This window comes from Fulmarus glacialis, unplaced genomic scaffold (genome assembly GCF_000690835.1).
Source record: "Fulmarus glacialis isolate BGI_N327 unplaced genomic scaffold, ASM69083v1 scaffold40285, whole genome shotgun sequence".
Lineage (NCBI taxonomy): Eukaryota > Metazoa > Chordata > Aves > Procellariiformes > Procellariidae > Fulmarus > Fulmarus glacialis.
In genome coordinates, this window is record NW_009215713.1 from 19,830 (window position 1) to 42,284 (window position 22,455).

The 22,455-nt window shown below is 37.8% G+C and overlaps 1 protein-coding gene across 1 annotated transcript in view; it reads right to left on the reverse strand.

The window, feature by feature from the left end:
- Positions 1-22,041, reverse strand: part of LOC104072348 (A-kinase anchor protein 9-like) — a gene marked incomplete at its 3' end in the record, with an annotated part of 41,047 nt that extends 19,006 nt beyond the window's left edge. Inside the window, exons 1-15 of the mRNA XM_009579025.1 lie at positions 22,000-22,041; positions 19,527-19,682; positions 19,425-19,466; positions 16,251-16,430; positions 14,717-14,860; positions 12,986-13,150; positions 8,923-11,424; positions 8,745-8,837; positions 8,362-8,538; positions 7,063-7,318; positions 5,061-5,119; positions 4,709-4,883; positions 3,060-3,196; positions 2,409-2,520; positions 661-693 (exon numbers count right to left, since the gene is read on the reverse strand). Of these exons, the coding sequence (XP_009577320.1) occupies positions 661-693; positions 2,409-2,520; positions 3,060-3,196; positions 4,709-4,883; positions 5,061-5,119; positions 7,063-7,318; positions 8,362-8,538; positions 8,745-8,837; positions 8,923-11,424; positions 12,986-13,150; positions 14,717-14,860; positions 16,251-16,430; positions 19,425-19,466; positions 19,527-19,682; positions 22,000-22,041 (4,273 nt within the window). The remainder of the gene's footprint in view (positions 1-660; positions 694-2,408; positions 2,521-3,059; positions 3,197-4,708; positions 4,884-5,060; positions 5,120-7,062; positions 7,319-8,361; positions 8,539-8,744; positions 8,838-8,922; positions 11,425-12,985; positions 13,151-14,716; positions 14,861-16,250; positions 16,431-19,424; positions 19,467-19,526; positions 19,683-21,999) is intronic.
- Between the last annotated feature and the right edge of the window lie 414 nt (positions 22,042-22,455).

Here is a 22,455-nt window from a genome sequence, read left to right on the forward strand (position 1 = left end):
AAATTAGCTGAATCCCCACAGAATCAACTGAAGATGGAACTGCATTTCAAGAAGAAAGAAAAGAAGAAAAAAGCATCTGTTTATGTTATGCAAGAAGAGAAACTTCAGAAACATTCATGGAAACAGAGGATGCCACCCAGGAAGCAACGCAGCTGATTGTCACAGTGTGTTTTTGTGTAGCAAACCAGAAAATGCACACTTGGCATGAAGAATTCTCACAATGAACATGCAAACAGAAATAATAAGAGAAGTAAGTACATGGCTTTAGCCTGCTTCCAAAGGGAGCAGTTGCTAAGCACAGGGACCAGAGGAATCAAGTGACAAGCAGGGACTAGTAACACCACCAATGGGATAGGCAAGGGAAGTTCAATCTGGCACAGGTAGGTTTTGCCTAACTAGCAAAGTCTGCTGGCACAAAATTAACCCAGAAAAGTGTTTAACAGTGTTAAACTGTTAAAAGTGGTTAAAAGTGTTTTGAACTGGCATGTCACTCTTACATCAGCGCAGCGGTCCCATCATCCAGCTGCTATCTTTTGAATCCACCACGAGTCCTCAAACCAATCCAAATGCGTTGTCAAATGATCACTCAAGTGAAGAAAAGCAGAGTAAAACAAAACACCTTTAAGAGTGTATCTTAAGCACCAAAAGAGATATCCTCACCTGGACCATGGGCTTGCATTCTGGTCTCACCATCTCAAGCCAAGATGAAGAAGAAACAGAAAGGGTCCAAAGAATGGGAATGTAAGTGATTAGAAACTCAGAAAGACATTTGAAAGGTTAATAAAGATTAGGGCTACAGAGAGAAAATATAAGAATTCCAGCAAATACTATAAAGTGCTATCTACTATAATTCTCTAATATCAAAACAGAGATCTGGAAAAGTCAAGGCAAAGCCTGATTAGATAGAAAAATTATTTATTCAATTTATGACAAAAAAACCAACAAAAACCCCACATTCACAAAACCCTATTATACTTCAAAACCTATTTACAGTTATATTATTTAGAAAATCTGAAATTGGATTTAAAACAAGAGGCAAATGTAATAAGCTTCAACTACCCCAGCAGAAGTAAAAAACGTCACTTAATGTTAGAGTCTCAATACAAGGTGAACACTCACATAGTCAAGATTAATGTCACGGTCTCTAGCTTTTCTTATTTTTCCAAAATTTCTTCTTTCATGTATTATACATTTGTTTGCACACACACATCTGAGACATGTTGTACTTCATTTCAACTGAAAATGTGTGTGATCTCTGATCACTACACTGTAAAGTTGACTGTTTTGCTTCATACACCTAAATCTTGAAACAGATATCTTAAGATATATAAAGCATACGATGTCAGCTTTCAGCCAGTCATTATTTTCTCTCAAGCTTTAAAACTTTTTCATAAATTTAATGCAGATACACATAAGACTAATTAAAAAAACAAACAAAAAACAAACCAACCAACCAAAAAAAAAAACCAACTCCAAAACTGTTCACGTGTAATTGCTGTGCACAAAGTTTTCCTTTTATTCTTTGCTTTTACGTTTAGGGGATTCGTTTACTTTTTAAACAGAAGCATCGTTATGGAAAAAGGAGGTTATTTTTAGCCTTATAGCAAAACAACATTGCCATTCATTCTGATTTCAGAAGTATCACCTGAATGTTTTTATTTTATTTCTAAAATAGAGATATCTTTAACCCAGGGCTTTTCTATATTTAAGAATTAAAAGTCTTTCAGAAGATGGTGAATCTCCATTTTGAGTGTCAACGAAAAAGCATTTTATTTAACTCACCTCAAAACTGAAAGGGAAAAAAATCCACTTCTACCTCAAGATAAAACTTAATCACACAGTTTTAAAATATTTCTGCTTTTTTTTTTTTTTTAAGCAGAACTGATCTCTTAATTATCTCCAAATAAAAGAAAATCTATCATAGCCACAATAAACTACTCAAAGTCATAAACTAAGTGATGATCTTGACTGTATACCTTCAATTAACAGTTTTCTCAGTTGAATTCATACCTGCTTCCATACTGAATACAAATAGGAGCATGTTATTGCATTGACCGGCATTTTCTCCATTTTTTTTAAACTACGTTATACTTAATTTGACATTGCAAGATTAGTTTTCACTGAAGATTTTTATAGGGTGCAGGAACGGAGTGGGAAGGGAAAGGAAAACAACAGGAGTGAGCTTTTCCCCACAGCCATACCATGCTTTTTGACATTGCAGAACCAACTAGTCATCTGACACTGACTCACCTCTCACTTCAGAAACAGATCACTAGGGTACAACTCACTGACACTTCTGTGACCTACCTGCGTATTTCTGGTACACGACTAAAAGTATTTTGTGTCAATAATGCACACTTCTATATGAAGAAGAGGCAAAAAATAAAATGCGTCAGTTTTGAACATACCACTTAGCTCTTGCCGATTTGCTCGCGTACTATTGAGCTGAGACCAAAGCTGCCTGATTTCTTCTTGTGACCGAGTCTTGAGTTCTTCATGCATGACCTGAAGTTTCTCCAGCTATGGAAGACATGTTGACAAAAAAAACAAAAACAAAAAAGAAACACACAACAACAAAAAAAAACAAACATAAAAAATCTTTTTAAAACAATTTTGTTCTAATTGCTTATTTGATATGCAACAGACAGTTCTGTCAGAAATAGGTAGAAAAACTTAGTGACAACTAGACTCTCAGCTCCTGACCCAGGCTACCAGAGATTCTGAGTAGCACTTAACTGTTAGACCCACCCATCTAAGAGAAAGGAATTTGGTCCTAATGCCATATTTATCATCACTGGCAAAAATAAAGTATTAGCTAGATAAAAATTGAACAAGAACCAGAAAATTAAGCATATAAATACAGAGGAAGAAACAGCACCAAATGGCACAAAGGCAATTGCATTCAAAAGATTTTGAACTACTATAGAAAATCCCAGAGTATTTACCTACTTCATGAGATGCATTTTAGATTTTCAATAAAATCCCTAAATACAAATAAGTCACGCGGTCTAGTTTTTGTTATATGTAATCAGCCACTTGAAACGAGTAAAGAAATCTACCTCCTTCTGAAGATTCTGTTCTTTTTCTTGGCTTTTCATCTTCATATCTTCTAGGAGTTGGTTATGTTCAGTCTGCAGCTGTTCTTGTGATTTTGTAATGGCTAACTGGTCTTGCTTCTCCAATTCCATACATTTCGCTAAAATTAGAAATGAGTTCTGTTATACACCACCATCCTGGTTACTGAATAACCTGTACAACTTCTGTGCAACTAAAATAGAAATGCATGTCTCTAGACTAGAATACTAGCTTACAGGGAATCACAAAAATACTTGAACAGTAAAGTATTTGAAAGTCAAACATTTCCACACAGTGCTTCCTAGTTCTCTGCATCCCACAGTTAGCCAAGAGGTAAACAACAGTAGTGTTGGAGGGATGAGCATCTGCTCTCTCTGCATACATGAACAAGCATCCTGAACTAGAAGCACACACACTTGGAACAGGGAATCAAGCATTTCTTCATGGCCTACAAATACAGAATTTCTCCTACGACCACACTCAGCAGCAGGCAGTAGAAGAGATGAACAGGAAGGACTAGGAAAGCTCATGCCAAGTACGCTCTCGCTTCGGCACTGAGCACTCCTTGAACCCTGTAGACTTGCTACTACCTCATTTGGTCAACAAATCTTGACCTGCCCAGGAAGAATCTGCAATCAAGTGACCACATTTCAGCCACAGTGAGCTGCAAGAGATGCACGTTATCCTCACAGAACAGACTTTAATGATACAGGTTCAGGGAAATCTAGTACAGCCAGTGCAGGCTGAGAAGAACAAGCCATTGCTACAAACATGTCCTTGCAGCAGCCAAAGGCGAGCTAAACACTGTGAAAGCATCCGGCCCTTGGCAGGTCAAAAAGGCTACTTTCCACTTCTCAAACATGGTCTGGCTGCCTGCCAGCCAGCATCATCCAGTGCCCTTAACTGCATTTCCATTTATCTGAAGAGAGTATTATTTCCCATGTCTTTCACCTGTATAGCACCTCAGAGGCTCTCTCTCTTCACTTCATGGCACACCACATCTCGTGGCCCCTTTTCACGCCATCACTGACAGCAAATCTGACACTATTGTGCCATTCAACCACTATCTCAACAAACGTGTCAGATTTTTGAGACCTACACAAACTTTTCATAATCCTTTCTCCTACCTGCACCTCAACAAAAGACCTAAAAAAGATGTACGTGGCTAGATACTCATCCAGATTTCATTTTTCAAGTTCATGAAAACTCAAAAACATCACTTCCAGAACAATATTTAAAAAAGCTACTGTTCCATTAAGCTTTAACTATTCACAGTCCAAACCCGATCTTTTTGTTAGAAGAAACTTCCATTGATACTAATTGGAATTTTGATTAATTCAGTAATTGCCAAAGCCGGTTTTCAGCTGGAAGCAAAACAGCACCTCCCTATAACACGCTTGAAGGATATATTCCATCTCATATTCTGTGGAAGTCGAAACGCAACAAAGCTAACCAGGCTCTAAACAATTTTCCATTTATGTCCTGTTTTCTAGAGAGTCTCATGCCATCAGCCCAGTTTTTAAGTAAGAGTACATAGATACATCTTGTATTTGCTTTTTATACAGGTTCTAAAAACACTTTGTTAGCTTTTCTTTTCACTAAAGACAACTGCTTCCCAGACCATGGCACTTACTTTTAGACTGTTCATTCTCAAGAGAAAGAAGCCCCAGCTCTGCTTTGACTTTTTCTAACTCCATTTCCAGAGTTTTCTGCAGTTCCACCATTTCAGTCTGGTGTTTTTCAGACAGCTCTTCACACATGCTTTTCAAACGCATCTCAGACTCCAATTGCCAGTCTCTTTTGAGAGTCTAAGACAGCAAGACATGCATTATTAAAGCAAACACATTTAGTAAATTAGTACTTTTTTTTTCCTCCTCCATTTATTTGTCCTCTACGATAAATGTGTAGCAGACATGGGACTTCTACCAGCTCTAGTTTAGTGAAAGGAGTTCTACTTTTTCTTGTATGAAGAAGAGAATTTGTACCTCTAATGCCTGGATATGTGTCTCTTCCATTTCCAATTCTATTTTCTTTCTCTGATCAACTGTGAAATAAAATACTACTTATTAATAAAGGTACATAAAATGTTATGATTAAATAACAAGTAGAAATATGGATGAGATTACCATTTTCAGCATCAAACTCAGGGCTTAAATAGGTAGGCATGCAGCAGTGTAAGGTACTGGGTTCTACCCAAATCTGCTGCTATGCTATATCGCAGGAATTCACTTTCATTTTAGAAAGCAAGCATCTAGCAGTTACAACTGCAAAGACAGCCCTGAAGGTTACGTTCAGCTTAATTAGCAAAGAAAAGTCTGCTTAAATCTACAGAGAGCATGATACTTAAAAAAAAAAAAAAAAAAAGCCAAAAAAACCCAAAACCCAACAAGAACAACAAAAAACCCCCACACCTTTATTCCTAAAGATATAAATTCAAATGCCTATCAATGTCATTTTAGGTGCGAGCATTTCACTGCACGTCATTATTAAGTGTTTGAATCAGCTCTAACTCCAGAGACACAGCAAAAGAGTAGCAGGCAACAGCAGCAAGTAGGAAAGCAGGAAACTCTCTTCAAATTTCTTCTAAAAATGCCTAGGAAGCAGACTGCAAGACAGATGCTATTATCTGCTCAATTACCACTGACACTAACAGCTTCTTCCTTCCGAGCTCCTCCCCAGATTCATTACAACTTCTTGTTCAGCACCTTTCTTGATCTGCAAGAATCCTGTAAAAGCCTATCAGTCCCCCTCTCACAGCTTCAAAGTACGACTGCCTTAGCTTACAACCTTATTTCAAGTCTTCCAGTGGGAAATCAGAACTCAGAGAGCAAGATGGTGCCAGCTACCCAGCTAATGGTCCAGTAGAGGAAGAAATATCATCTAAGTTACAAGACAGCGTCCCAGCACTCAAGTGACTTGGGTCTTGCCCAATCATTGCTTCCCTGAAGAGAAATGTCTTTCCTCTAGTCCTCCAGGTAACAGTATCCACAACTCCCCACCAGGTCTCCTGCATCATCTGATTCCGGATTCTCCTTTTCAGACCCTACATTCAAGCACTCATAAGTGGTTATGTTCATATTAAGTTACATTGCCAAAACGCACATAAACAGCATTGATCTTAACAACTGCATCCAGACCTCCTCCTCCTCCCAAATCCCACCATGCCATCAGTTCACTGTATTACTGGTGGTAACAAATGGTTTCCTACTCTCAGGTCAAAAAGACACAGCCTTAAAACATTCTCTTTCTCTCAGGGAAGAGCAACTAAATGAATGCTTCCTAAACTTCTTCAGTGAATTGCGGCAGGCCTCACCTTTCTCCACAAATTCCTCAAGCTCTGCCATACAGAAATGGTCTCCTGATCTGGGAAGAGGCAAATATCCCAAATAATGCCAAGAACACCATCAGCAGGCCTTCAGTACTATCAAGTGCAACTTTCCTCTTGCTGATGTCAAAATACAATCTTATATCAAACACATCTCAAAGGACACCCAGCTGCAGGTTCCCACTGAGCCTTGCAGTTCCTTTCCAACTCCTTTATCCTCCTTTTGAAACGACTGAGAGGGCAAGCCAGGAAGCATTTCTGTATCTTGTCAGAAACACAACAGTAGTCACTGCTGACTTAGGGCAATAAAAATCCTTACAAAACATAAGGGGTAAGAGCTCTACTCTTTCCACCGATTAAATTCTTTATGAGAGTTCTGTCTAATGCCTCCTGAAAGCAACTAGTTCAGTATAGTTCTATTTTACAGAAGAAGCAGCAAAGTACCCATATAGTTGAAGAAAAATTAAACTTAGGTCTGGACAACTTCATTTTTGCATATAAGACATGCAGTCTTGCACATGCCAGTCTAGCCACTCTCCCTATTCAAGGCAACACCAGCCATCACCCAAAAGGCCAGCTCTACACCAAGACAGAAACCTGTAGAGGAAGAAAAATACTGACAGGGTTTCAATTTCTGGTCCATTAGTCACAAATTTTAATACCTAGTTCTTGCTGATACTTTGACTTAAGGTCTTCTTTTTCCTTCAGACACTGTTCTTTAATCTTCTCCCGCTCCAGCTGATGGCGGCTTTGTAGAATTGCTACCTCTTGAGCACGCTTATCATTGAGCATCTCCCTTAGTTCCACAAGGGCAGTTTCCTTTTCTTTTCTCAAGTTAGAGTGCGTAAGCTCAAGCTGGGAGGTGTGCATATTATTTAAGCTTAGGCGTAAAGCTTCCAATTCAAGGCTGTGCAGTGTCTGTAATGGAGAAGAAAAAGGGTTTTTCCCTCCCCTATAATGAAATATCTTCACTTTTTTCATGACCAGTTTCAGTTTCAATTGCTTTTAACTGTTCAACACATCTAAGTTTTGCCTTTCTGTACTTCGTGAGTGTTTCTTCATGGCAGGGACAGAACCCTTAAAATAAGCTGACTTTTGTTACAATGAGATTTGCATAACATTTTCAGCGTGAAGTAAAAAGGCTTTCCTTATCTGTCTCTTAACTTCATCTCCTACCAAACACCTTGCATCTGTCCACTTCCTCACGTCATCACAGCAGAACACAAGCTCACCCCAACCTTTCACTGTCTATTAAAAAAATTCCTCGTATTTGCTATTGGTTATAATTTGTTAAAAAGCAAATTATTCCAAAAGGTATTGGAAAAGTGGAAATAAAATTCACCATGCCTCATTAAAAAAAAGTGAGGAATATCCAACAGTTAAAAATGGCAGCTAAAATAGACCAACCAAACTTTTCAATTCTTAAATAAACCTAACAGTACACCAACATCTTGTAATTAGACCTAACACTAGATGTATTCTTTCCATTTCCACTTTGGATTTAGTGGAAGTGTTCAAAAACCCAGCAAATATTTAGAGGAAAGAGTCAGATTTACCTAGTTAAGTTTAGCACAAAAGCATTTCTAATTACAGTAGTGGGAAAATTAAAAAGTGGGAAGGGTTTAGTATATTTTATAATTTTAAAAATTAATTTTTAATTAATTTTATTAATTTTTGTTAAACTTATCAAGACGTGAAAAATGACAACTTTTTTTTTTTTTTAAACCCATCAATTTAAGCATCTAGTTTTCTTCAGAATCAATGTTAAAATATAATTGCAGTGAGGATCCTGGAGAACTGCTGTAGAAAATATCTACTACCACCCACGAAGGCAATACTCCTAATTCTTCAGTTGCAGCACTACATAAAGGAGCACACATAGTATGCACAAAAATCAAGGAGCTTTGTCTTTGCAACAACTAGGTAACCACTGTGGTAATTACTGTGTTTCTTTATTTTACCTGTGATTGGAGCTGAGCTTGCTCAATCTCTGCTTTGTGTGTGGCTGCCATTTGCTGCCGAAGTTCATCCAACAGGTGCTGCTGTTCTTTATTTAGTTCGGCACGGAGCTTCTCCATTTCCTCTTCATGTTTAGTAATCAGTTCAGAGATCTCACGATCATGCTCTCGTTCATGTACCTGCAGAGAAAAAGCTTTCTTCAAAATATGGTTAGTTAGCCCCCTAATGAATTGAGCCAGAATTCTCACCTCCTCCTGACCACAAATCAAAGACACCATGGAAAAAACAATTAATAGATTTTTGCATCTATAAAACATTTATACTGCTTAAATGACAACACAAAATGAGTTTATTTTTCTGAAGTAAACCCAATTACAGCATTTACCTTTTTTATTAAAGCAATCTGTTCCCTTCTTTCTTCATCCAACTTCTGCTGTTTTTCCACTTTATCTTTTATTTCAGCATTTAATTTTTCTATCTGAAAACAGGCATACAAACATTTGCAATTACTACCTTAAACACTCTGAAATCCCAAGACTGCTGGCATTATCAGGATTTCCTACCTCCTTCTCGTGTGTCAAACTCACTTTAGTTAATTCGGCAAGGCGTTGAGTCTCCATTTTATCGATTTCCTCTTTGTAATGTTTCACCATCTCTGATTGTGCCTCCTGCACAGCTTGTGCAGACTGAAAGGACTCCTGCAAGCAAGTCTCAAGCTCCAAACGAACCTTCTTCAAATGGGCAATTTCTTCAGTCAACTGGCTTTTTTCCTCACTGTATTCAGTACTTTTTGCCTTTATTTCATCATTAAGTTTATGAATCTCTAGGCTGCTGAAGTTTAATCTGTCCTCGTATCCCAGTCTTTCACACTCCTGTATTTCTTTGAGGTTTTTCACTTCAGCATTAAGTTCATGTATGTTTTTCTCAAGATCCTCAATGATGCTAGCATTCCCTGCTAGTGCTTTTTCTGCTTTTATTAGATCCTCCTCCACGTCAGATAATCTTTCTCCTAAGGCTGTTTTTTCCTTCAATAAGAGTGCTAAATTTTGTTCTTTATTATTGATTTCAGCTTTGAGCAACTCCTGTTCTTTTAGCAATGTCTCTTCAGATATAGTTTTCTGACCAAGCAGCTCTGCTATTGTCTCGTTTTTAGCCTTCTGAGCATCAAGCTGGCTTTGCATTTGATCCCTTTGACTTTGCAAAGCAGCTAACTGACGTCCAAAAAGAGACTGTACTTCACTCGTTACAGAATCAGAAACTGTTTTCTGCTCTTGAACATCTTTCACTAATTGCTCCTGAGTTTGCAGCTGCACCATCAACATTTCTCTTTCCTCCTGGAGGTCTTCTACCATTTCTTGCCAGGTAGAGGATTTTGACACTTGTGTTAAAGGCTCTAGAGCACAGTAAGGTTGGCCTCCATCCTCACCCTGCTGCTTTACTAGAAACATTACTTTGTTTTCAAGTTCTTTCTCCTTCTCTGTTTTTTGAAGAAGTTCTTTTTCACAACAGATCCGTGCTTCACGTTCCTCATCCAGTTCCACATGCATATGAGAGAGCTCAGCCATTACTTCTTCCCATTTTCCAACAGCTTCTTGGGTCTCCTGATAAGATTTCTTCAACGCTGACTCCTTCTCACGGAGCTTCTCAGTTAGCTTTACACATCTCTCTACTAAACAAGTGGCCTCATCATCCTTTATATCATCGTGGTCACTTATTCTGTTTTGGTGCAGGGATGTATCTGACAACAATGAAACAAAGGCCTCTGCTCCTACTTCAGTCTCTTCAAAAGTCTCTTGAGCCAAACCGCTAGGACATGTTTTCTCATCAAGGCCAAAGTTTAATGGAGGAGGTATAAAATCTCTGCTGGGTTCTAGAAGCACACTACTGTCTAACCCATACCTAATGCATCTACTTTCTTCAATGGCATAACTTTCAGAAGTGCTGGACGCATATGACTCTTCTGGTCTGTCTGTGGAGATGAGATATTTAGCCAATATGCCTTCATCACCCCTGAAAAACCCTAGTTCTGACAAGTGTTCTTCAGACAGGTTATCTCCTTCACTACTTTCATTATTCTCTGTAATCTTTGAATTCTTAATTTCTTCTAACTGATCCCTTGAGAAGTCTACTCCCAAGGCATGCTGGAACTCTAGTTCTTCGTGAACTAGCTCATCTTCACCTTTCACCTGGTGCGGTTTATTTCCCATCTCCTCAAGCTCTGCTCTCTGCAACTGCAACACCTCTGGTAAAATCTGTTTTTCCCTCAATTTCATTAACTTTTTATTGGAGACAATCTCTTCATCATGTTTTTGCCTTACATCTATACTTTTTTCAGCTTCATAAAGTCGCTTTTCATTTAAATCCTGGATAAAAGAATTCAGTTTCTGAATCTCTTCATTCAAGAACTGTTTTTCTTGTTTATATCGCTGGGCCTCCTTGACCTGCTTTTCTGCATCAGAAAGTTGAGACTTAAGGCCATCAATTAAATCCTTGTATTTAGTCTCAATTTCAGATTTTTCTCTCTGGAAGTCTTCCTGTTGGTTTTCAAGTTTCCTTCTCAAATTTTCTTTATTAATTTCAGACTCACGAAGACTATTATTTAAGTCAATTATTATGCCATTCAAATTCTGAATGTGTTCTTCAGAATTCAGAGCAGAGAGTTCTTTTTTTAATTGTTCAAGTTCATTCTTATATTTTAAAATAATTTCTTCTTCATATACCTGCTTGGCTTCTGCAATCTCTCTTCTCTGGCATGTCTCCAGCTCAGCTCTCAAGTTCTCCAACTGCCTGCAAATATCCTTTTCATGACTGATTTTCAGTTCTTCAATACATTGCCTTTCTTTCATTTTGGATAAAGCTATTTCATTTTTTAATTCTGTTATTTCTAAGTCCCGGAGAGAAAGGGTACGTTGTAGTATAGACAAGCTAAATCTTTCCGATGTCAGTAGATCTTGAAGGCTTTTAATACGCTGTTCTTTTTCTCCTATGCTTTTGTATAGCTGTTGCATTGTATCTTTCATATCCTCTTCCATTTGGGGAAGCAGATTTTCTTTATTTTTAGTATTCTTAAAAATAAAATATTACATATGAAATATGCCATTGAAATATGACATGTTTTAATTTCCTTAAGCCTCATGTTTTTAATGTTTCTTCATAAATAATATTTACCGTTAAGTGCAGGGTGTATCATTGGCCTAGGCAACAGGATTTTTAAGCACATCCTTGAGTGGAAAGTACCACTGAAAGACTCTTCAAATGTGGTAACAAATATCAAATTGTCCAAGCAATAACAAAAGGCTTCTACCTATGGCATTGCTGGTTATGTGCTTAAAGGAAATCAGACCTTTTAAGCTGTTCCTTTAATATATGTTAGTAATCAAAATTCCTATAAATCTGTTTCTAAAGAAAAAGACTTTTTTCATGACCATGTCACTACAGCAAGTCAGAGGTATCACCAAATTTGAAATACATATCATAAAAAAAAAAAACCAAACCTGTTATGTGTTTTTAACTTAAACTGAGTTTCTTTATTCACAGTGCTTGTTTCTGAAATGATTACATAAAAATATTCCCTCACAAGCTTTTCACTTTGTTTTGTATCTGAAACTAACATGATTACAGATACCCTTAATTCTTACTCTCATCTAGGTGTTTCAAGTTCATACACAAGTGTACTGTTATATGCTTACACAGCATATCCAGCAACCCTCACCCCACTGCAAGCCTCTGTCAGTTATGTTCCCACATGCCCCAGTTCAACAAACACCAGATGGACCTTCTGATGGAAACTTCTTAATATTATACAACAGTTTAGTAACAGAGTTAAAGACCAACCCTTCTGCAACAGAAACCGATGGGCCCCTCAGTACAAGAAAGACACTGAGGTGCTGGAGCGTGTCCAGAGAAGGGCAACGGAGGTGGGGAAGGATCTGGAGAACAAGTCTTATGAGGAGCGGCTGAGGGAACTGGGGCTGTTTAGCCTGGAGAAGAGGAGGCTGAGGGGACACCTCATCGCGCTCCACAACTACCTGAAAGGAGGTTGTAGCGAGGTGGGGGTTGGTCTCTTCTCCCAAGTAACAAGCGATAGGACGAGAGGAAATGGCCTCAAGTTGCGCCAGGGGAGGTTTAGACTGGACATTAGGAAAAACTTCTTTACCGAAAGAGTGGTCAGGCCTTAGAACAGGCTGCCCAGGGAAGTGGTGGAGTCACCATCCCTGGAAGTATTTAAAAGACGTGTAGATGAGGCGCTTAGGGACATGGTTTAGTGGGCATGGTGGTGTTGGGTTAACAGTTGGACTTGATGATCTTAGAGGTCTTTTCCAGCCTTAATGATTCTATGATTCTATGAGTAATTTCAATGAATAAGCGAATTTTAAAGACCCAGAACTGAATCCTTATTTCACACAAAAAAAATCTTAAATTGTGAGCAGCTATTTTGCCTTAGCTGAATATCATTACCTTCAGAAGAATAGATTTTTAATTCCATACTAAAGTGTAGTTTCAGTCCTGAAGCATCAATGTTACCTCATGAACAAATTAAATGTTCATTGCAGGTTCTACCTCCAAAAAGTACCACCTTGGCTTGCACAATCGCAACAAAAACCTAACTATCTAGAACTCATTTACCTTTTGAGAAGACTCAAGCTGTACTTCCAGGTCATGTGCTTTCTGACGCAGCATCTCCAAATGTGCATTTTGCTCTTTGAGACAGTTCTGAAACAAGGACATCTGCTGCTGGGCTTCTAATGCTTCATTTTTTCCAGGCCTTTTACTCCTCAGCATCTCATTAACCTGAACAAATAAAGGTACTCACAGTCAGAAGAAAGTTTATATCAGAATAACGCAGACACAAGTCTCACTGTATGCATAAAATATACTGTATTCATTTACTACAGATTTACCCTATGTCTTTCATTCTCAATGAATAAGAATCTCCCCTAAGAAGTGTGACAACACTTGTCATATTTTAGATACTATAACTTACTGCAAAGATGTAAATGTTAGATAATTCATCTCTGTGAAGCCCCCAAAACAAAGCAGGACTTCCAATGGACTGGCCATACTGGTAAGAGGACAATGAACAAAATCAGTCCCTGCAAAGGATTTACAGCTCAATATTAAAGGGTTTTTTTTCTCTCCACCTCCCTCCAAATGAAAAGAAAACATTTACCTCTTTGGGGGTAAAATAAAGTGTGTTTTATTCATTTTTAAAACCTTTTTCCAAAGACTTTGCTAAAACCAAGAAGATAATATTTAAGACAGTATTAGTACTTTCATCTGTTATCAAAGTTGACATGCTTCCACAAACAACTTGCATCATATTACTAGCCTTGATTAGAATATGCCTGAAGTGCTATTTAGAGGCTGTATCATTGTCTTTCAATGGCTTACAGAGCAAATCCCAACAATCATCTGGAGAATAATTTTCACTATTACCCCCTATTTTGTCAACAGCAGTCAGAATTGTACATAGAAAGTATTTTTTGTTCTTTTCCAAAGTTACAATGTCATTTAGCAGAAGATTTATTTTCCAGGGCATGAGCAACTCCTTCAAGATAATCCCTGGACTTCAGTAAATCCCAGGTTTTATTTTTAATTTTTTTAACCCCCCTTCCTATCCAGACATTTAAGACATGTAATCCCTCCTAGCACAATTCTTACCTTGCAACCCTGAAATGGTAAGTAAACATAAGTATTATTCTTTGGCATATACTATAAGGCTCCTGAGACAACAAATATACAGGTGTTCTAGCCACGAGAACACTGAGCAGCACCAAAAAAGAATAAAAAAAAAAAACTACAATACTTTGAAGTAGATGAAAGGCTGCAGTGTATTATCCAGAGATTAGATCCATGATAAACTTGTTGCACTGAAGCAGGTTCTTCTTCAGGTTATTTTAAATCTCCTTCTTTGAGCCAAGTCACATTACCTCAACAAGCAAGTTTCTGTGTAACGGCTTAGCCATTACAGTTGCCATACTCAGAGCTTTCTTTGGCAAAGGCAAGGAAAACTGATCACATGTAAGTCCATATCATTACAGTGATTGCTGTGCATAGATCCCAAACCACTAACAATATTGGGTAAAATTCCCTAACAGGCGCCAAACTGATGGACAAAGAAGTTTAACGACCTCCCAAACATTACACAAGCAAGTAAGTGGGAAAACGTAAGGATGTCTCCGGGACTTCTCCCTAGCAACTGGAGAAACTCTGCCTCACCCTGAAATCATTTTCACTGCTGCATTGCAAACTGAACTATGAAGAGCTATGTGATAAGCTCAGTATGTTTTTACATTCATATGCCAAACCTGTTCTTATTCTCTTTGTAAGGAAACAAAAATTGGAGGAGAGGCACACCTGATGTAACTGAAGTTGTAAATCATGGATCTGACCAGCTACACGTGAAGCCTCTTCCTGTAGGTCATCCCGATCCTTCTTCGCCTGTTGAAGGCAGCTTGTTAGTTTCCTGATGACTTCATTCTGCTCTTGAACGGTAGTTTCCTACACAGATCACAAGAAGTGCACTTTTAAAGTTAAAATATTCTTAACATATTAGGAACCTAATAAGTTTTCTTAAAGCAAAGCTGTTAAAACTTGAGTGTAACTATAGACTCTAACAACCTTGCACCAAAGGACTAGAAATATTTGTATTCAAACATGATGGCAGGCATCATGAAAGAGGAATCTTACACTTGTCTCAAAGAGGTGACAAACCTAATCAAAAGTGACTTTTTAAACAAATGATAGGATACCAGTAATGAAATAAATGTTTTTACTTAAAAATTTTGTAGCTCTTATTGATGTAAAAGCAATCAAGTTTTCTACAGGATATAATGAATATTTAGTACCCCCTAAATTGTTTCCTGTCAGCTCTTCTTTTCAGCCATGTGAGAGAAAGCTAATGAGATGGGATACATTAATCCTATGTTAATCACAGTAACCTTTTCAATTTATTTCTCACCAACAGGAAATATCTTTGTTTCGCAATCCTAAAAGGAGAAAAACAACATGTAAAGGGGGAAGTAACTATTCTTCAGAAGCACCTGATAATTTACTTTTACATAGAAATGCTGGAGAAAGGGAATTCAAAATATCTTTTTTTAATATTTTGGGAGAGGAGAAGGTACGTGTCAGTTTAATAAAGTTTAACTTATCCTACTTAATCATTTGCCCATTCAGAAAAACTCCACCCCAAAACCAAAAAGCCACAAGTATTTACAAATATTCAAAAAGCGTGAATGATCTCTGGGGGAAAAACGTCATCGGGGTGGTGACGGCAGTAGCGGTGTCTGCCATCCCATGTGAACATTTGAAAAGGAGTCTAGCTACATCCATGAAGTGGTTTTCAGGAATAAGTACTTCTTTTTCAATAGTTTGAACAATACTTCGGGGTGGGTTTTTTGCACCATTTTTCAGCATGACCTTGATATATAATATATGTATTTTTAAAGTCAGTATTTATAAAAATGTAAGTCCCATGTTTTTACATTGAACCCCTATCTCAGTGTATGATTAACTATACTTACCTTAGCGGTTCTTGCAGGTTCTCCCTATAAAGGCCCACTGCTCAATATGGTCAGAAAATTCATCAATAAAAACTAGTAGCAAGTGTCCAACCATTTCTCAGCAGAAGACTTTAACTATTCATTTCATAAAAACTCTCTAAAAACAGAAGCATTTTAAATTTAATTCTACTCTCGCTTGAATCAAGCAATATGAAGTCCTGGACACTGGTGAATGGAAAACCTCAGTACTGCTTTTCGCAGCACATGTTCGCAAAGTGAAGTACTTTTCAATAAAACACAGTATTTATTTTGAGTTTGCCTCCTAAATATTTTCATGATTAAAATAAAGTAGTATTATCCCCATTATCCAATTCTGTGAAACATACCTGAAGTTGCATAGAGTCACTGTGCTGGGTGAGTTGTTCCTGTAGCTCGTTCATCTGAGCAGTGAGTCTTTCGACCGCTTCCTGTTTCTCCAGAAGTCTGTTCTCTAACTCAGCTAATCTTGCCTGAGACATCTTAGCATCAAGCTCACTGTATTCTGCAGCAGAATTTATCGTAACTTTCTTCACAAAAGAAACAAAAACGTGTTTATTCACCAAAACAATATACCATTTCTGTTTTGTAATTACTCTGATTATAAATTCAAACTTAAATTCTGGGCAAATTGTAGTTTAAAAATAATTCAATACTGGGACTTTGTATTTAATAGAAACATTATATATAGAGTCCTTAATTCTTAAAAACTTCAAATAAAAAATTGTCATAGATAGTATATTTTCATATAATACTTTAAGGCACAAAAGTAAATTAGGGAAAAGAGCTTTGTGATTCTATAGCACCAAATTGTGGCAAAGTGCCATTCTGACACGTGTTGGGATTTAAAATACCTTCCAACTTACAAGTGGGCAGAGGGTGAATACTACCAAAATTAAACAAAGTTTTTACACACATCTGTGTTGACTGGAGAACAGTCCATCCATAGGAAAAATAATAATGTAAAGTTCTTGACTTAACATTAAATTCAAGTGTAAGCAGTTATTGCAAATAAATAGGCAACATATTCTGAGTTTCTATGGCCTTTAAAAGCAAAACAAAAAAACACGTGCAAAGAGAGAAGCTGCTCCAATCAATCCTGTGGTTTCTTAGGAGCAATACTGTTACAATTCTCACAGAGGAGACAGTATCTTGTATTTTATTTTGAATACTTTTGCTTGTAATGTATGAAACAATTACAGAATAAACCTACTTTTCAATTAAAAATGTCATTCAAATCTCTCTGGACAAGGTCCATGATTTCACTAAACCCTATTCTCTTAGCAACCAATTTTGCAGCCAGTACATATAGATAAGTATGCAGTACGTACAGATAAGTACCTGGTTTAGACTGTAAAATAATGAAATCGCATCACTTTTATCAAATGTGATAAACAATGCTCAATAACTAGTCATTTTAGTAACCAATTATCATACTCTTCTTTCACATATATATCAGCATCTTTTACTAAAGATACATTCTTTCACACTTACTTCAGCCGCGTGATCATTCAGTGCATCCCAGTTGGACAAGTCAGCACTCCCCTAGGAAGTAAACAAATAAACACTAAATCATGGCCATTTTAAAGATACGTAAGGAAAAGCTGAATTATTTTGGAAGCACCTTAAGCACATAAGCCAGAAATGTCCATGTTGTGAGACATGGAGAGAAAGAGACTGTGAGAGACAGTGAGAGAGAGACTGACTTTAATGCTAAACTCAGCTGTCATCCATGGTCAAATGAATTAAATAAATGCAAAAAAATTACGATTATTATGAATGTCTACTCAGAAATTTAGGGCTGAGCGTCACCATTGAGATTCAATGTTTTATCTTCTGCTTTTGTGGCTTGCAAATACAGTTGAGCATTCTTTAATCCACTACTAAATATTAGTAACTAACTGGCAGGAGATTACTTAACAAATATGCTAAAATCATTCAGACAGTTACAAAAGCAGTACTATTTTCTGATGCATATACTTAATGTAGCTTGATATCTTGATAGATATTTACCTCACACTAAATTCATATGACAAAGATGACTGTAGCACTATTTAGAAAAGGCAGCCCATAACCCTCCCTGTATTTTGAATCTGCACAAAGTAGTTTCCAATGACTACTGGTGCCCTCTCCACGTAACCTAGAAAGCAATTCAATTTGCTGTACAAACCAGCTATTTTGACAGAGGCTGTTTAGAAGCAGTAAGTGATTTTTGTTTGTTTTTTAATTTAAGTTCATATTAATGTAATAAGGATGCTACTGATGATGCTATGGTTGAGTGACAAAATACTGTATTCTGTTTTCTTAGTGCAGACAGCTTGGCATGTAGCTTCGTAAAAGCCTTTGCAATGCTAACATTACGTTCAGGATATTCTGAAAGCACTAGGGATACCCTCACAACAGAAAGGAGGATAATACATGCAAACGGTATCCTCTGTTATTGCAGGTTTGCAAATACACTAGTTTGCTGTTATTGTTGTATGTTGTGAAAACACACCAATAGCTGGAGAGATGCTTTTTATGCAGAAGGCACCACCTCCCCAAAACTCACGAATCTTTGCATAGACAACATGCTGAAATGCACTGGGAAACTACTTTCTAAACAAACTCCCAGACCAAGATAGATAGAGTTTGTTGTAGGCAGAGAGTCACCTTGTAACTTTTGAGGCTTGTGAAAGCATTAGCCAGCCACTTCTGAAGCAAACTGGATTCCTACTAAAAAAAATTGTTCAAAACTACATTTTGCTTATTTTTATTACAAGGCAGAAAGAGAGAGAAAGCATTGCATGACTGTCTAATCCACAGCTAATACAAAAATAAAAATCTTGCTTGTGAGCTGAAGCAAGAAAGAAACTGCTTATTTCAGGCAGAGCAGTACATTTGCAGATGTCTGGTAGTCTCAAACTACATCATAAGCTATGTTTCTACGTTTATTGACATGACGATAGGGCTACCTCTAGAGGGTCATCAGTACAAACACACTGAAATACATAAGGCACAAGCAGAGTCACATTTTAAACAAATTTGTCCTGAAATGTAAATCTATGCTGGCTTTACAATAGCTACTAAAAGCATGCTGGAACAAACTATATTTTTTCAGAAAACATTAAGCACATTTGAGCCAGCAAAGTGATACAAAACTAAACTAATGCTATGCATTATAAGGTCCTAACAGTTTTGCTCATCTACTACACCTCTCAGTCTGGATTTGCCATTTCATGGAGTCACAGCCAAAAGTCTGCCCAAAGAAAAGTTCACGGCAGTGAAAGGTGAAACTTAGCAGGCTAACAGCAGACAGCTCCTTGACTGTCCAGTCCATATAATGGAGGGGTTTTTTCAGTTATTTACATCACTTTGTAAGAAAGTTAATTATTACAAGTGAAAATACACTGCTTTACTTACTTCTGATGGCAGCTAGTTGACAGTGCCAGAGAGCTAATACCCAATTAAGTTAAAACAATCATCTGGAATACTTCTTATCTGCAGACGGAGTGAAGTGAAACGCAAGAAATACTAAGATTTACCTCTGTCTCTGTTGTTGTCTCTAGTAGGTCGGTGTCTTCAGCCTTACTCTCTAGTAGGTCGGTGTCTTCAGCCTTACTCTCTAGTAGGTCGGTGTCTTCAGCCTTACTCTCTATACCCTTACCAACATCTTGGGCTGCTAGTGCGTACTCTTCCTTCGGAACGTCATGCGTGTGGACAGACGAGCCCTTCCTCTTCGCCGTCTTTTTCTGCGGCTGCGTGATGTCACTTTTTGTTTTTCGTTGTCTGAAGTAAGCAAACTGTGCAGAAAAGATTGGAAGAGGTAGAGGGAGAGGTAAGCGAGAAAAAGGTAGCAGGACCACAAGATTAACACACTCATGGGTGACGAAGATCCTATCTTGATAAAATATATACATCTGCAGAAAAACTGCTTTATCTTCCTACTTTCTACACATTCAGAACATACTGGATAACTGTGCAATTAAGCAAGAAATCTCACACCAGTACTAAAGACTCATTTCAATATAAGAATCAAATTTTACTCAGTGAAACTTTGTGTGTCAATGACAATCCAGAACTACAGCAAGACAGATTAGTAAAGGAACGAGTTGTTAATATACTAGAATCGTTAGGAAAAAATAATAATTGAGCAGTCTTTCTTTAAGACCAGCAAAACCAATAACCCCCTAGAAATGTATCTAAACAGATCTTTGCCAGCGTAAGATTTAAGATTAAAATTAACGGAAGTGAATCCTCATGCTCCTTCCCTGCCACCCCCTTAAAAGAATACAGCAAAACTTCCTAGCCAGAAAGCAGCCTACAGTACATAAATAGAAAATCAATTAAGCCAGGTCATTTTAATTTCTTCTGTTGCAGAATCAGATGCTCTACTTTATCAGACTATCACAGCTCTATGAAGCACCAGGGACTTGTAAAGAACGTCACTAACAGAATTTATTACCCAAGTTTCCTTAGCACCTTAAACAGCTTAAAAAGGATTATCGTATTTTCAACTCTAGTGTTGTGTTTAGGCAGCACTTCCAAGTAACATCTCCCTCACAGCATAAATCCAGACATCCTTCTCAGAAAGAAAAAGCCTTCTTCAAGGTTACAGCCACAGGTTATCAAGTTCACTGTTAATATATCCTTGTGATGAGCTAAAATAGATAGTCAAATGATGACGGGATGTAAACATAATTGCCAAGTTCTTCCTGCAATATATATGAAAATCCACTGCTTGACAGCTTGGTTTTCCTGTAAAACAGCCACCCTGCAGAAAAATCTTGTCTGTTTCTTTTCATTCAACTTGGGAAATGGATTTAGTTCAGTCCTTTCTCCTTACACCCATGCCGTTATAGCAACTTCTACCTGACAGCTTAGCTACTCAACAGATATACAGTTACACACCTGCTACCCTGAGCAGCCTGTTTAAAAGGTATATTTGCAGAAAGACATCAGTTTCTTACCAGCACTTAAGATGTTTATGTACAAATAGCTTATTTTTAAGATTAAGTTCGGTAGTTTCCATAGTTATTAATACTGAATGCAGATTAAACAAAACTTGCCAGGTGCCATGTTGCCTTTCAAAATAAGCAAAATGAACAGACCAGTAAATAAAGGTGTAGCGAGACACAAATACTATTCTCTGAAATCAGGTGTTAACTCTAGCACTTACTGAAGGCAGTATATGTATCAAAAATAGCTATTGCACTAATTAACCTGATAACATGGGGAAAAGGAACAGGAGGAAACCTGCAGAAAAATGGAGAGTAGAGGAAGCTGCAGGAACAAATCAGAAAAGATGAGAAAGGAAAAGCAGAGAGAGTGGCCATCATAGAGAGCAGTTAATGATTTCATGAAGGCAGACCAAGTATTTGACATTAAAATACCAAGACTTGCCATGACCGAACATCTAAATGAGTATGAATTTTTAATGCACAGCTCAAAGAAAAAAAAAAACCAACTTGATTTTGTCCCATTCATATGTATTAAACATATGAAATCATAATACGTATCATCCAACAACTCCAAAATTTTACGGAACTACTGGATTTGTTGGTCTATGAAAGTGTCTGGAGTTAAACACCCTCCAGATTCATGGAATCACTGGATGGGGAAAAGTGCTACTTAGGGCAGTATCAGGTTTCCAAAGTCTTTAATCAGCTACATGAATTTAAGTGTCATTATAAGAGTATCATCAGATACACAAACAGTCATCCAACATGAAGTAGTGTGTGTGCATATGAAGAAAGCATGTAACACTGATCCTCCCCCATCCCAGTGAGATCCCATCATGCCCCTTTTGAAGGACCCAATTCTCAGTTTGCTTTCTCGCAGCATGGGCAAAGGCGAAAGCTTCACTTTTAGCCAATATGTAGCATGCCACAGGAACACCAACAGCACTGTCCACTGTAGCATCCAAAGCAGGTCCCTGCACAGAAGAACACCCAGCTTTTCTGCAGGTACCAATATACTGCATCTTCATTTCACCAGGACCAGTCAGTTAAAAGTGGCAAGCGCAAGGCACCTCTGAATTGGTATGGCCAGCACCACACGAGCATCCCAGAACTAGAACAAGCCTTCCAGGTTTTGTGTCGCATGGTCCCCAAATCATACCCGTCCCCGATTAACTGCTACATTGACATCCTTCCACCACATTATTGCAAGCTGACTGGCACCAGCGGCATGGGCCAGCAGACAGGAAAACTACAGTACATGCAACACTGTTCAGCTCTCCCCAGCCTACCTCTCACATAATTTACTCCTTGACTTACTGCTTTACATGCTTCAGGAACTAGTACCAAACGAATTCCCATAGAAAATGGAACAGAGCAGAAAACCACATAGAAACAGGTTGTTCAAATAAGCCTTAGTCTACCTCCTAGATACAGCAAACATAAGCACGAGTGCTTTTAGACAAAACCCAGAAACATTTTTTTAGAGCTTCCTCAAACTGAGGGAGCGGGAAAACTTCCTGGAAAACACGCACTCCTTTTTGAGCTCCTATCATGTAAAATACAGGAACAGCAAAGACTTCTCACGCATGAGGTATGGCACATACAGGTCTGTAAC